Genomic DNA, 14,471 nt, shown 5'->3' with positions numbered 1-14,471 from the left:
CCCCCACCCCGCCAGCCCCAACCAACAGCCGCCGCCAGCCCAGCCAGTCGGCAGCACCAATAACAACAGCGCACGTGCTAGGCTCCCGTATCTAGAGGGAGGGGGAGAGCGCGCGCGTTAGGCTCCCACATTGGGCGCGCGGCCAATACCCCTCCCGTCCCTCCCTAGAGAGCGGACAAACGGCAAGGGCGCGCGGAGGAGAGGGACAGTCACGTAAGGTACATCGCCGAGCATGCGCCGTAAAGAGAAGGAAATGATGGGCAGGCGGACGCGACAGTAGGGGCGGGATGTGTGTGTGGAGAGCGGAACCGTCGGTCTCGCCGGGCAATGACTCCCCGGCGCTTTCACACCGCCTCTTCCTCCAGCGCTGTGCCGTGCCCCAGCACAGGAACCGGGACTAGAGGGACCCGGACTCCGCCCCGCCTCCTCCTCACTCCGCCCACTTTTGCTTCTGGCTCCGCCCACCACTGCCATGTGACTGTCAGGTGAGGCTGCTAATCCCTTATTTTCAGATCCGAAAGTTGACAGCTATGATGCTGAGTGATATTTTTTAAAAAAACTATGAATTTGATTTCCAAATGGGTTTAGAAGGCTTGCACAGGCAACAAATCTCCAACGTATATCATACTAAAGCTCTACTTTTTGACAACATAGGTTCACCTTATCAATATCTTCTTCGTCCTCTTCCTCCTCCTCCTCTTCTGAAAAGTCAAGGATTTTCTTTGCAAGTAGTGGATGCCACTGAAGACACTTTCTCTTTGGTCGTTTCCCAGTACCCTCTCCGTCTGTTGAATGATCTTTATTCCTATTGCTGCCTTTCATTACTGTGACCTAGCAGAAATAAAATGTCCCCGTAAAAAACAAATATGTTCTTGAACACACTTTTTCAGTTTATACTACTGAATGCTGAATTATTAATCTCAATCCCCAATAGATAATATGCTACCCAAAGGATGTTGACAGATGCAGTCCTACTACGTTATGAATGAATAAGCTCTGTAGATTTTAGTGGAACATCTGCATGAGCAGCCAAGTACAAAATAGGTAGGAGAATGCACACATTTGTTTTACCAGATTACTACTAGCAGTCTATGAATTTGTGACAGATGTTTCTTCCTTTTTTATGATGTCTCAAAATACACTTAGTGGTGTAGTAGTAAGCCCAGAAGCTCATCGTGACAGCTCCCATAGCAACACCTCCAAGGGAAATTCAAGTGTTCACAGTGGTGGGGAACCTTCAGTTATTGGGACTAATTAGGCCCAATATGTATCCCAGTTTGGTCCATGAGGCCATTACCCACAAACCAGTGTCCCTTAAAAATGCTTCCTCTGTAGACAGAAAAATGTTCCATTTGGAAGAATCAGATTCAGTTGCCCACCACTGATCTATCATACAGATTTGCCCTGAAAGAGCAGAAGTATATAGAATAAGACACATTTTATTTGGATCAGCATGACTGTAGTTCTGTACATGGCTTCCTGGGTGGAAGTTCTATTGAATCCAGTGGTGTGTACTTCTCACTGCCTCGGTTCAACTTGCAAAACACTCTTGAGCTTTAAAAAAAAAAGATCTCCAGTTATCTGGGATGCATTCACCTTGTAATTAGAAATGCAGGCAACCTTGCAAAGATCTATTACCATTTAATCTTCTGGCATGAAGCAGGAACCTCATCAAAGGAAAGAAGTATTTTACCTTTGCTTGAGTAACTTCCTCATTCTGACTTCCTCTATGCTAATCTCTCACAATAAAGCCTCCTTGTCCGCTCATTCGCTAGCCAGAGTTAACCAAGTCAATCAACTACCTTGGTACTCCAAAAGATGTCACTCCTCTGTGCTCTTCCTCTGCCACACCACTAGTCACACTAGACAAAAGGATGATGTATACAGCAGGATTATAAGAGGAGCTCTCGCTTAAGATTCAGTTGGGTAGGGAGTGGAAGGGTTTGCTGCTTTATCTGATACAGTAATGGCATTTGATAGTATGATCCGGATTTTTTTGCCTAGCGCTAACCAAAAAACAACCCTTTAAAATACTTAAAGCTAAAGTTAGAACTATAACTTTAGGTCATCATTATGCTCCTCAAAAACTGGATAACTTTTCAGTGAAAGTTCAATGCACCCGCTGTTCATATGCAATCCTAAGTATTTTAATTTGGGCATCCCTAACATATTCACACAAGTTCCCTAATACACAGGTGACTTTAAACAGTTTGGTAGCAGCTCATAACTTTCTTCACTAAGTTATAATTTATTCCTTTGGAGCAAGGTATCTCAGTTCGCTACTGAACTTCATGGCACTGGGGAAATATTACCCACAGCGTTTCAGGGTTAAAAATATTTTGTGATAAATATAAACATATTAACACAGGAGAACCTGAAGAAATGGCCCAGTATATAAACAGTCCTAAAAACATTGCAAAAATGGCACTTCATACCTCTTTATCTTGCACACATGCAACTTTCTCTTAAACCATTTTGTTCACAAGGATGTGAAACAAAGGAAACATGACAGCAGAAATGGTGGTATTACGTTAAGGTGTCAGGTTTTCGAAAGACAGGGTTTTCATAGATACCTTTACCTAATACCACTGGGGAACAAGTCATTCAGTACTGGATATCTGTCATTACCAGTTAGACTTGTTATACTCTGGTTTTGGAAAGTGTCAGGGGTCTGTCCCAGGCTCAGTGCAGGGTGGTGGAAGGGCTCTCGGGATGCTAGCACTTCCTCTTCCAGCAGGGGAGACAGCAATATCTCCAGTAGGGAGGGGGAGGCACACCAGGGAACTGAGAGCCGAGGCTCTGGGGATGTTGGAGAGACCCTGCACTCCCCCTCACGCAGAGGGAGAGGAGAGAGACATGCCATTTCCGTCACCCCAAATGCGCAGAGGTGTGAAACGAAAAGAGGGGAGGCGGGGATTTCGTATACTGAAGCTCTTACGTTGGGGTCAGAACCGGAAGGGGCCACTCCCGGATTCTGCAGACGGTTGATACAGACATGAACTTTTAAACTCTGCACTGTACATAGTATGCACAATAAAACTACTAAAGGAACAGCTGGAGTTTTGCCTGGTTACTCATGAGCAACCATCCAAGGACCTTACAGAAAGTCTTGGAGAAATTGGCTTAACTGGGTTTGGTTACCAACCCCAAAGCTGACCAACAAAATATGACTAGCTAGAGACAGAAAGACTCGTTTAAGATGATTGGTACTTTTGTATTGATTGCATAAATAAGAAAAACAATATTGAATCTTTGCAGTCAACTTTTTTGGTTGCTTTAGGTTAATTCATATTCTATGCTTTAGCCTACTGACTGTGTATTTTTATGCTGTATACATCCAAGTTTTTTTTGTTAAGGGAGATGTTATTTTCAAAAAAACCAAACCAATAAATTTATTTTTTTTAAATAGTCAGCTCTCAAATGAGTATAAGAAGTCCCAGATTAGAAAAGGCAGGTTGCAAAATGTGAATATGCAAAGCTGTTTTCATACATGAGTATGAGAATGTTCATTTTTACTCCCAGATTTAAAAAAAAATGAAAAGACTCTCATATTCCTGTTGCTAAGGAGCTGCCTTTACCTTATGCCACCATTTTAGAATAATATATTTAATTGCCTATGTAATTTTAATTAAAACCTTTTGACATGTTGTTAACATGATATTACCACATAAATGCTAATTATTTGTAACTCATACTCTTTTCTTTTTAAACTGTATGCTTAAACTATAGCCCTCATTTTTATTTTGCAATTTTCAAAAATAAGAAAGTGCATGTTAATATTAAAAGGATGAGAAATTTAGCAGTAATGTAAATTGTGAAAAGTTAGGCAACATAGTACTTTTCACCCAACCATGAAAACTCATTTTATCATAGTAGAGGCACATTGTTATAGCTCCTTTCATAGGCACACAGAATGTTGAGAGTGGAAAAAGTCTGTAATTTTTGCTCTCAAGAAGGCCACCGAGAGACAGTTTGCTGAAGTTCCAGCACAAGGCTTGGCACAACAATGCTACACCTTAGCAGTCCTTACTGAAGTTCCTTGTAGGACATTGGTGGACTCTGATTACCGGTACATTACAATACCTGGTTGCTTGAAAGCCTACATGTTGAAAGCTCTAAGTGAGCATAGACTCCTTTGTAAGACATTCAGATTCTGTACACAGATGCTGGGGAGCAGGGCCGAGGTGTGTGTGTCCCTCTTCCCCTCCTACTAATGAAGTCCTCTTTACATGTCCAACGTGTGTGGGCTCGTATGTATGTCCCAGGCACACTTCATAAGTTGAAAACAGCATCTTGAATTGGGACAAGAAGCACACTACAGTGGTAGCTTGGTTCTCAAAGAGAATCCATTCCTGAAGTCCATTCGACTTCTGAAACCGTTCAAAAACCAAGACATGGCTTCCGATTGGCTGCAGGAGCTTCCTGCCCTCAATTGGAAGCCGAGAAAACTGCATCGGACGTTCGGCTTCCAAAAAACGTTCGCAAACCGCAACACTCACTTCCAGGTTTGCAGCATTTAGGAGCCAAAACGTTTGAGTCGCAAGGTGTTCAGGAAACAAGGTAGTAGCCAGTTGAACTGGTGCAATAATGCAAAAGGAACCAATTTAGGGGCTCCGGGTGGAATTTCAATATTTTGGAGTAAATTAATTGAAGGGGGATTTATCTTCAGGGTTTGATGTTTGGGTTTCAGACCTTACCTCTCAGTTTGTGGTCAAGTCACTTGTTAGCATTGTGTCTTTTGTAATCTGGATGTTATGTAGCAACAACAATATAATTATCGGGTGCTAGCAATAAACACGGCATGGCATGCTGCTGTTTTTTTTTTATAATGTTTGGCAACTGTTTTTTGATTATATGCATCAAGATGAATGTGTTTATAACTTCCCGTTATCTCATAATAATATGTGGAAAGATTTTTTTGGAGTGATCTGTAAGAATTTGATTTGCTACTTTAAAGCAACATGGTTGATTTGGGAGAGGGTTATTGTTTTGTTTTTATTATTTATTTTGTGTTCTCATTTTGTATTTTGATGTTGTCAGGAACCCCCCCTCAGGGCTGCTGGAGAAAGCGAAAGAGCATTATAATTACCGAGATCCTCCTAAATTATATTCCAGCGAGGAGAGTTCTCAAGGCGAAGATTCCTCCTCCTCCTCCTCCCCCCTGCATTCCTCAAGTGGTGAGAAGCCAGCAGAAGCAGGGAGGAGGGGTAGAGGCGAGACGATGAAGCAGCCTTATGGCCGGGGGGAAGGCTGGGGGGAGGATCAGATTCCCACGCCCAGAAGCAGGGAGGGGAGGGGTGCACGTCGGATCCCACGCTGGTTTTGCTGGGCAAGGAACAGGAAGTAGTTATTCCTGGGATCTGTCTAGTCAGGGATGGAAGTGTTTTCTTTTGCTCTCACTGTACAGATTTTTGAGCACAATAAAGAACTTAGCTTAGAAGTTCCTGTGTCTGGGCTTCACTCATGAACAGCCACTGAACGTCGTTACAGCATCCCAGGAATCCCTGCTGGCTGTTTGTGAGAGGTTTTATTTTCTTTTCCCCTTTGCCTCTTATCTTTTGGCTGCTACCGGGAGACGATGAGCACGGACGAGCAGGGGATGGCAGAGGCGGCCCAGCAGATTGCAGCATTGCAGAAACGAGTGGGGGATTTGGAAGCCTATGCAGTGAAGGTTAACGCCCGACTGGAAGAGAGGGAGAGCCAACTGGCAGCGCTCCAGCAGAGGAATGGTGAGCTACAGACCCATGCCGACAGGCTCAGCGCGCGTCTGGAGGAACACAGGCAGCTGAGCCAGGGGGGGCAGAAGGCACCGGTTGGCCGTAAGTTGGGGGCGCTGGTGAGCAAGTTTGGTGGGGACCCCGGGAATTACTTGGATTTTAAGACTGAGATAAAGTATGCCCTGAAGCTGCAGGAGGCGGAGTTCACCAATGACAGGGAGAAAGTTGCATTTGTGATTACTCATCTGGAGGCGGAGGCCAGGGCCTGGATCAGGCCTTTAATTGCATCAGAGGATGCTGCTCTGCAGGACCTTAAGCAGTTTTTTGATGCTATGGATGCGATGTTCACATCCTCGGTCGAGAAAGATGTGGCCAGGCAGGAGCTGCTAGCGCTCAAGCAGGGAGCCATGACCGTGAGAGCTTATTGGTCAAAATTCTCAATGCTCTGCCATACCTTGCATTGGGACTTATCATCCGAACAGAGCCAAGCCTTATTTGAAGCGGGGCTCAATGAGGAAGTGAAGGACGAGTTGGCACGTTGTCCTAAGCCGAAGGACATGAATGAACTGATGCGGAGCGCTCTCTCCGTGGGCGTGAGGCTGGAGGAGAGGGCGCGTTTGAAGGGATCGCACAGGGCGGAGCGTTTCTTAAGCAACCGTATTCCAGGCAGTTCCGGCCATGCGCCCAGAGTACAGCAGCCAGAGCCGATGGAGATTGGGGGGGCGCCTGTGAAGCCATCCCAGGGGCCTGGAGCGGGGCGCAAGGCTGAAGGCAAGGCCCCTCGGACGGGTCTCAAATGCTATGTCTGCTCCCAAACGGGGCATTTTGCGAGATCATGCCCGCAGAGGAGGGGGTGGCAGGGCATGGCAGGAACCGTTCAGCCTGAGGGGGAGAAGGTGGAACCACAGGGAAACGAGGCAGCCTGGCTGGAGAAAGGAGGGGCCAGCAGCCAGGCGGAACGGAAGTGAAGGTGCCCCGGCCAGAAGCGCCCAAGCCCAGCATTGTGGTTAAGGTGACGCTAGAGCTTCCCAATGGTCACCCCTTGGAAGTGGAAGCCTTAATTGACTCAGGTGCCAGTGCGAATTTTTTCAGCAGAGACTTTGCCTTGGAGCATCAGTTGCATCTGCTTCCATTAGACTTTCCGTTGCAGGTGACAACCATCGATGGAAGGAAGTTGTTGGGAGGGGAAATTGCCCATCAAACCCCTCCAATGCGCATGAAAATAGGGAGGCATGCGGAAGTAATCGCTTTTAATGTCACCACCTTAGCAGGGCCGCCCATTGTACTGGGCATGAGCTGGCTCAACCAGCATGACCCGGTGGTGGCCTGGCACCAGAGGTCACTAACTTTCGGATCAGCACATTGCATGGGGCATTGTCTGGGTGGCAGGAGTGACTACAATGGCAAGGTGTTGGCAGCAGCGGTCCAGATGTGTGGGGGTGGAGTACTGCCTGAAATCTACGCAGAATTCGCGGAGGTGTTCAGTGAGAAGGAGGCCGATCGGCTACCACCCCACAGGCCTTACGACTGCCAGATCAACCTGGTGCCGGGAGCAAGGTTGCCCGCGGGGAAGCTCTATGCCATGTCGGATCAGGAGATGGATGAGCTCAAGGAGTTCATTGACAAGAACCTGAGACGAGGGTTCATACGGGAGTCCCGGGCAGTCGGAGGAAGTCCCGTTTTCTTTGTGGACAAGAGAGACACCACCCAGAAGAGACTGGTGGTGGATTATAGATTTCTGAATTCCTTGACGCAACCCCTCACATTCCCAATGCCCCGCATCGACGACTTGTTGACGAGGGTGCGCGAGGGCAAGATTTTCACTAAGTTGGACTTACGCGGAGCGTATAATCTGATACGAGTGCGAGAGGGGGACGAGTGGAAGACCACCATGTTTACCCCCCTGGGCAGCTATGAGTATTTAGTTATGCCCTTCGGTTTGCAAGCGGGAAGCCCCTGCTTCCAAGCCTTCATGCATCACGTGCTGGGTCCTCTCCTCTACAGGAACTGTGTTTGCTATTTGGACGACGTCCTGATCTACTCGAGGAACGAGGAGGAGCACGTGCGTCACGTCAGGGCGGTGTTGGAGAAGCTGCGGGAGCATAGGCTGTACGTCAAGCTCGAGAAATGCCAGTTTCACACCAGAGAAGTGGACTTCCTGGGTTATCGTTTAACCGACAAGGGGTTGGCCATGGACGGCGAGAAGGTGAAGGCGGTGCTGGAGTGGAAGAGCCCTAGGAACAAGAAGGATGTGCAGCGGTTCCTTGGGTTCAGCAATTTCTACCGCAAATTCATTCCCAACTTTGCCAAGGTGGCGGGGCCCATAACGGACTGTTTGAGTGGCAAGAAGAAGTTCGTCTGGTCGGAGGCGGCCCAAAAGGCATTTGAGCGTTTGAAGAGGGTGTTTGCGTCGGAGGAGCAGCTGGTGCACGTGAACACGCACGCTCCACTTAGGGTGGAAACAGATGCCTCAGACCGCGCAATTGGTGCCGTGCTTTTGCAGCAAGACAAGGCCGGTGATTGGAGACCGTGCGCTTTCTTCTCGAGAAAGTTGAACAAGTCTGAGCGCAATTACACAGTGTGGGACAAGGAGCTGCTTGCCATTTATGCGGCCTTCAAACAGTGGAGGCACTTTCTGGCACAGACCACAAGAACTTGGAGTACTGGCGCACGGCTAGGGTGCTCAACCAGCGGCAGATCAGATGGGCAGAGTTTTTTGCCGGTTTCCATTTTAAGATCCAGTACGTCCCGGGAGAACAGAATGTCAGGGCGGATGCCTTGTCCAGGAAGCCCGAGTACTTGGCCGACGAAGGAGCCCCGGAACCGAGACATGTCTTCAGTCAGCAGCAGTGGGCCTGCGGGGGGACCTTGGACCTTAGGGGGGAAATTGCCAGATTGACCAAGGACGATGAGTTCGCCCGCAAGCAGCTGCAGGAGCTTAAGGAGGGCAGCCCAGAGGGAGACTTTGCTGAAGGGGAGGGGCTGCTTTTCCGCAAGGGGGCAGTGTACGTTCCAGATGGGGGGTTGCGGGCCAAGATACTCAAGCAGCTGCACGACACTCCCACAGCAGGTCACTTTGGTCAGCGAAAGACGATGGACCTGGTAACCAGGGACTTTTGGTGGCCAGGGGTGAGGGAGGATGTAAAGGAGTATGTGCAGGGGTGTGAAATGTGTCAACGGGCCAAGGGGGAGAGAGTGGCACCAGCGGGGCTGTTGGAACCGCTGCCCACGCCCAGGGGGCCTTGGGAGGTAGTTTCGGTGGATTTCATCACCGACTTGCCAAGGTCCCAGGGGCAGACGGCGGTGTTGGTAGTGGTGGACTTGTTCACCAAAATGTGTCACTTCATAGCTTGCCCGAGGGCAGTGTCAGCAGAAGAAACGGCCAAGCTGTTTCTCAAGCACGTGTTCCGTCTGCACGGCCTGCCGTCGAGGATTGTTTCGGACCGTGGACGGCAATTCACCTCTAGGTTTTGGCGCAAGCTCATGGACTTGCTGCAGGTGGAGGTGGCTCTGTCCACGGCCAGGCATCCTCAGACCAATGGCCAGGCGGAGAGGGCCAATGGGGTGTTGCAGCAGTATCTGCGTTGTTACGTGAACCAGAGACAGAACGATTGGGTGGACAAGTTGCCACTAGCAGAGTTTGCGTACAACAACGCAGAGCATGTCACCACAGGGATGAGCCCTTTTATGGCCAACTACGGGCGGCATCCTCGAGCTTTCCCGGGCAGGGACGAGGAGGTCCTGGAGGTACCGGCGGCGCAGGAGCTGGCTGGGGAAATGGTGAGGGTGCATCAGCAGCTAGTTGAAACGCTGGAGAGGGCCAAGGAGACCTACAAGAGGGATGCGGATAGGCACAGGAGGGAAGGGGAAAGCATTCAGGTAGGAGACAAGGTGTGGCTCTCGTCACAGGGATTGCCCATCAGGAGGGGGTGTAAGAAGTTGGTGCACCGAAGGTTGGGGCCGTTTGAGGTAACCCAACAGGTTAATCCAGTCACCTTTCGCTTGAGGCTGCCGGAAAGTATGCGGATTCATCCCGTGTTTCATCGTGCCCTCTTGTCCAAGTATAGGGAAGGGAGCCGGTTTCATAGGGAGGCCAGGGAGGAGGTACCAACCCCGGTGTTAGAAGAGGAGGATTCCTACAATGAGGTTACGGAGATCCTGGATTCCAGGTGGAGGGGAAGTGAGCTGGAGTATCTGGTGGCATGGGAAGGGGAGCCAGAGTCCGAGAACACATGGGTACCAGCAGGCACCATCTCGGAGGAATATCTAGTGCATGAGTTCCATGCCTTGTTTCCACATAAGCCCAAGCCGGCGAGGGGCTCGTGGGAGGAGGTCTTTGCTCCCACGGATGACAGTGAGGAAGAGTTTTGGGGTTTCCGGTCTGGTGGGGAGCGGGACGACACAGAAAGGGAGTCAGAGTGGGAAGATGAGGTCCCTGAGGGTAATGAGGTGGAAGTCGGGTTACCCATGGGTTTCCAAGACATCTTCGCATCCACGGAAGACGAGGAGGAAGATTTTTGGGGTTTCCCGGTATCGCCCCTCAGGGGGGAGGGGGGCGAACTAACAGAGGGAAACGAGGGGGGAGTACAGCAGGTGAAGCCCAGAGCCTCGGGGGAGGAGGGGGGCTTTGAGGGGGGGGTGGGTGTCAGGAACCCCCCCTCAGGGCTGCTGGAGAAAGCGAAAGAGCATTATAATTACCGAGATCCTCCTAAATTATATTCCAGCGAGGAGAGTTCTCAAGGCGAAGATTCCTCCTCCTCCTCCTCCCCCCTGCATTCCTCAAGTGGTGAGAAGCCAGCAGAAGCAGGGAGGAGGGGTAGAGGCGAGACGATGAAGCAGCCTTATGGCCGGGGGGAAGGCTGGGGGGAGGATCAGATTCCCACGCCCAGAAGCAGGGAGGGGAGGGGTGCACGTCGGATCCCACGCTGGTTTTGCTGGGCAAGGAACAGGAAGTAGTTATTCCTGGGATCTGTCTAGTCAGGGATGGAAGTGTTTTCTTTTGCTCTCACTGTACAGATTTTTGAGCACAATAAAGAACTTAGCTTAGAAGTTCCTGTGTCTGGGCTTCACTCATGAACAGCCACTGAACGTCGTTACAGATGTTGTGAACCACCCTGTGATCTTTGGATGAAGGGTGGCATACAAATGTAATAAATAATATTAAAATAATAGTAACTGATGTGTTGTGAGCTATATTGTTTTATTTGTGATGTTAAAAATGAAAATTAATATACAATATTTTTTTAAAAAAATATTCTATGCCATAGACTTGTCATTGTGCTTCTCTTCACTTAATTCAGCAGTTGTTATAAGTATCCAATCATTCCGAAATAATACTAAAAACCTTCAAGCCAAAAAAAGAGAAATGCTTGCAAAGTAGCATACAAAACAATCTCACACGAAAAGGCCGTGTTGAATTGTTACTATTTTACAACCAACTAAAACTGGCACTAATCTGTTCCCTACATTTAATAGGATTAAGAAAATCTTCACAGAATATGAGTAATCCCACAGCATGATTCTAAGCACTCTATTATTGTACTTGTGAATTTTCCAAAATGACGTACTGCTTAAAACCAATTGGCAACAAAAACTTAATAGGGTTTTCTAAACCCAGAAGGGAGATATTTATAATGGCATGTGGCTAGATCCAGACTTAGGTTTTACTTACAGCAGACCCATTGAAATCAATACTTAGAATCAGTAATTAAAAAATGAGTAACTAAATAAGTTCCATCAAGTCCCATCTCTCAGCTCTAAGGATGACTAAGTTTGGATTCAAGCCATGGTTGTTGTGAGTCTTTATGTCAGGGGAAACTGCTGCCCCCCAAACATTGTTGGCCTTTAACTTCCATCAGCCCCAAGTCAGCATAACCAATAGCCAGAGATAATGGAAGTTGTACTGTGCATTGCAAATGATTGTTCCTGCTTTTTGCCTACAACTCAATGGTCACAGCCTTCCCAACACCGCTCTATGTGTTGCAAATGACTTGCTCGGAATGTAATTATTTAATTTCCCAATTAACAGAATCTAATATTTTACTGTGCTTTACTGAAAGGGTGAAATATGCAGATTGCATTTCCTGGAGTTTATTTTGTTTATTAGTTAAACCTGTGATTTGTGTTGCCCCTGTAGTTCAACAACCCAGTGTGTTTTAATAAGGCAGCTCAAATGAAAGTAAAATGCCTGCAGTACGAACATTACTAGGCCCAGCTAGCATTTGTGAACAAGCCTGCTGCAAATAATTGCCCTACCTGTGTGTGTTTGTGAAACTCTCCAGGACATTTCAGGAGCAAAATGTGCAGATGCTAAGCCCACCTCAACCACTTCTTTCTCCGCAGACTTCATTCACCCCCTTCTAAGACTTCAAGATTCTGGTTAGATTCTGGTTTCATTCAATTATACAGGTGCTCTGGAGGGGGGATATAAGGTCCCCCCCCCCAATGCTCTTGTCAAGAGAAATACTGTCTATAGGAAGCCAGTGTAATCTAGATCAGCATAATTTCCCCCTATTCCAAACTCTGCCCACTCTCCCAGAACATTCTTTTTGGGGGACCTACACTGCTGTAAGTTCATGCTGCCTGATCGCCAGCTGAGTCAGGGTAAGGGACTTAAACTAGTGTTATCTGCAGTTCAGCAGTGGGGAGGGACTTACATTGGCATTGCCCCAACTTATCCAGGAAAGCCCAAGCTCCACCGAAACCAAACACTCATCCAGGCAGATCTTGGGTTTGGATTGTGCTGTTGGGCATCATGTAACATTGCTCCAAACATTGTTCATTGCCCCAAATCTTGCCCCTGTCCCTCTGGAAAATGCACCAAAATAGAATTAATATTAACAACGACAACAACATTACCCCGCCCATCTGGCTGGGTTTCCCCAGCTACTCTGGGCAGCTTCCATCAGAATATTAAAAACACAATGAAACATCAAACGTTAAAAACTTCCCTAAACAAGGCTGCCTTCAGATGTCTTCTAAATCCTGAATCCTATGTAGCAGCACTACTATGCTGTTCTGTATAGAGAACTGGTCTGCGAGCACACACGCTAGTCAGAGGCATTTTGCTAAGAATGTGTGATGGTGTCAGGCCCATGTAATCTGTCAATTTAGTATTAAAAATATTAAAGTCATGGATATGGGAAAGAAAATATAAATTACTCTAATAAACTCAAATAAAGATAAAACATCCACAGCTTTAGCCATAGCAGAATTCCTGCACTTAGTCCAAAAGACCTGATCAGATATATAAACCATTTTGATATGTTCACTAAGAGGAAATTAGAAGCAGCACATTATCCAAGAATCTTATTAAAGATCAAGAAACTGTCAAGGGCATACACAATAAGTAATATATACAAGGTGGAAAGAAATCTGTTCCAGCAAACAAAAGTATGGATAACATTCTTCAAAATAAACTGCACACTGTTTATTAAATTTTCAAGACTATTGCATTACTTATTTCAGAAGTGTGCAATTAAAATTCTGTCAAATTAGTTTTCATTTTTTGTTGTTTCATCCTCCTGTTACATTTTCTGATATCAATAAAAAGAGGCAGATATTATATAAAGTAAACACTGCATATTGCCACCAGAGGATCTGTGTCAGGGCCAATTTTCCAGATTCATTGAAAGAGATACTTCCAGGGTGATATTTCACATATTATGTTAAAATATACAGATCATACATAGCGCAATAACTGTACGAAAAAGCATCAAGTGTGGGTTTCATCATTCTCTATTTTCACAGGCACAAAAGAGTTCCACTAAAAAAAGTTTAGAGTTTTGTCTTTAACAGCAAGAGGTGGAGCCCATATCCTCCAAGATTTACCAATGAAAATAGGAACACCCCATTCCATAAATGATAATTTTACTATTCATACCTGACACATCTTACTGGGTTTCCCAAGCCACTCTGGGCAGCTTCAACATACAGTGTATAAAACATAATAAAACATTCAACATTGCTCAGTGTTTGCTCAGAAGCAAAGAAATGAGGAGCTGTTGACTTTGCTGTCATTGTGTGTTGTGTATTCCACCTAAACATTAGGAAGAACTTCCTGACAGTAAGAGCTGTTCAACAGTGGAATTTGCTGCCAAGGAGTGTGGTGGAGTCTCCTTCTTTGGAGGTCTTTAAGCAGAGGTTTGATAGCCATCTGTCAGGAATGCTTTGATGGTGTTTCCTGCTTGGCAGGGGGTTGGACTGGATGGCCCTTGTGGTCTCTTCCAACTCTATGATTCGATTCGATTCTATGAAACTTCCCTATACAGGGCTGCCTTCAGATGGCTCAGGTGTAGGATAACTCCCTACCCTACAACATTTCTTCACTGAAAATAGAGACATCCTAAGGAAAAGCAGGACATTCCAAGATCAAATTAGAAACTGGGATGGGTTCTTTAAATCAGGGAAGTCCCTGGAAAATAGGGACACTTGGCATAGCTGTCAACTTTTTGCTTTTTTTAAAAGGGAAATTCCCTTATTCCAAATAGGATTCCTCGCAAGAAAAGGGAAAAGTTGACAGCTATGCACTTGGAGAGTCTGGGAGCCCTAACAATATGAACCACACACTTACCCTGGTTTAGAGAGTTGCACCACCAAATTACAAGTGACAGCTCTCAATGCAAAGGAGACTGGTTGTTAGTCACATTTTTAGACGAACATTCCCATGCTTTCATAGAATATTATAGTCCAAGTGACTTGCTTTCTACATCTTTAGGGCAGCTGCCAAGGATCTGACTCTCAGGACTGGTCGTG

General features: G+C 46.9%; 1 protein-coding gene across 1 annotated transcript in view; it reads right to left on the bottom strand.

Moving 5' to 3' along the window:
• Positions 1-14,471, bottom strand: part of BBX (BBX high mobility group box domain containing) — a 118,772-nt gene that overhangs the window by 43,440 nt on the left and 60,861 nt on the right. The window contains 1 exon segment of the mRNA XM_033146682.1: positions 661-831. Within this exon segment, the coding sequence (XP_033002573.1) occupies positions 661-822 (162 nt within the window). The 5' untranslated portion in view covers positions 823-831.

The sequence above is a fragment of the Lacerta agilis genome, chromosome 4 (genome assembly GCF_009819535.1).
Source record: "Lacerta agilis isolate rLacAgi1 chromosome 4, rLacAgi1.pri, whole genome shotgun sequence".
Classification (NCBI taxonomy): domain Eukaryota; kingdom Metazoa; phylum Chordata; class Lepidosauria; order Squamata; family Lacertidae; genus Lacerta; species Lacerta agilis.
This window is presented reverse-complemented; position numbering and strand designations above follow the sequence as displayed.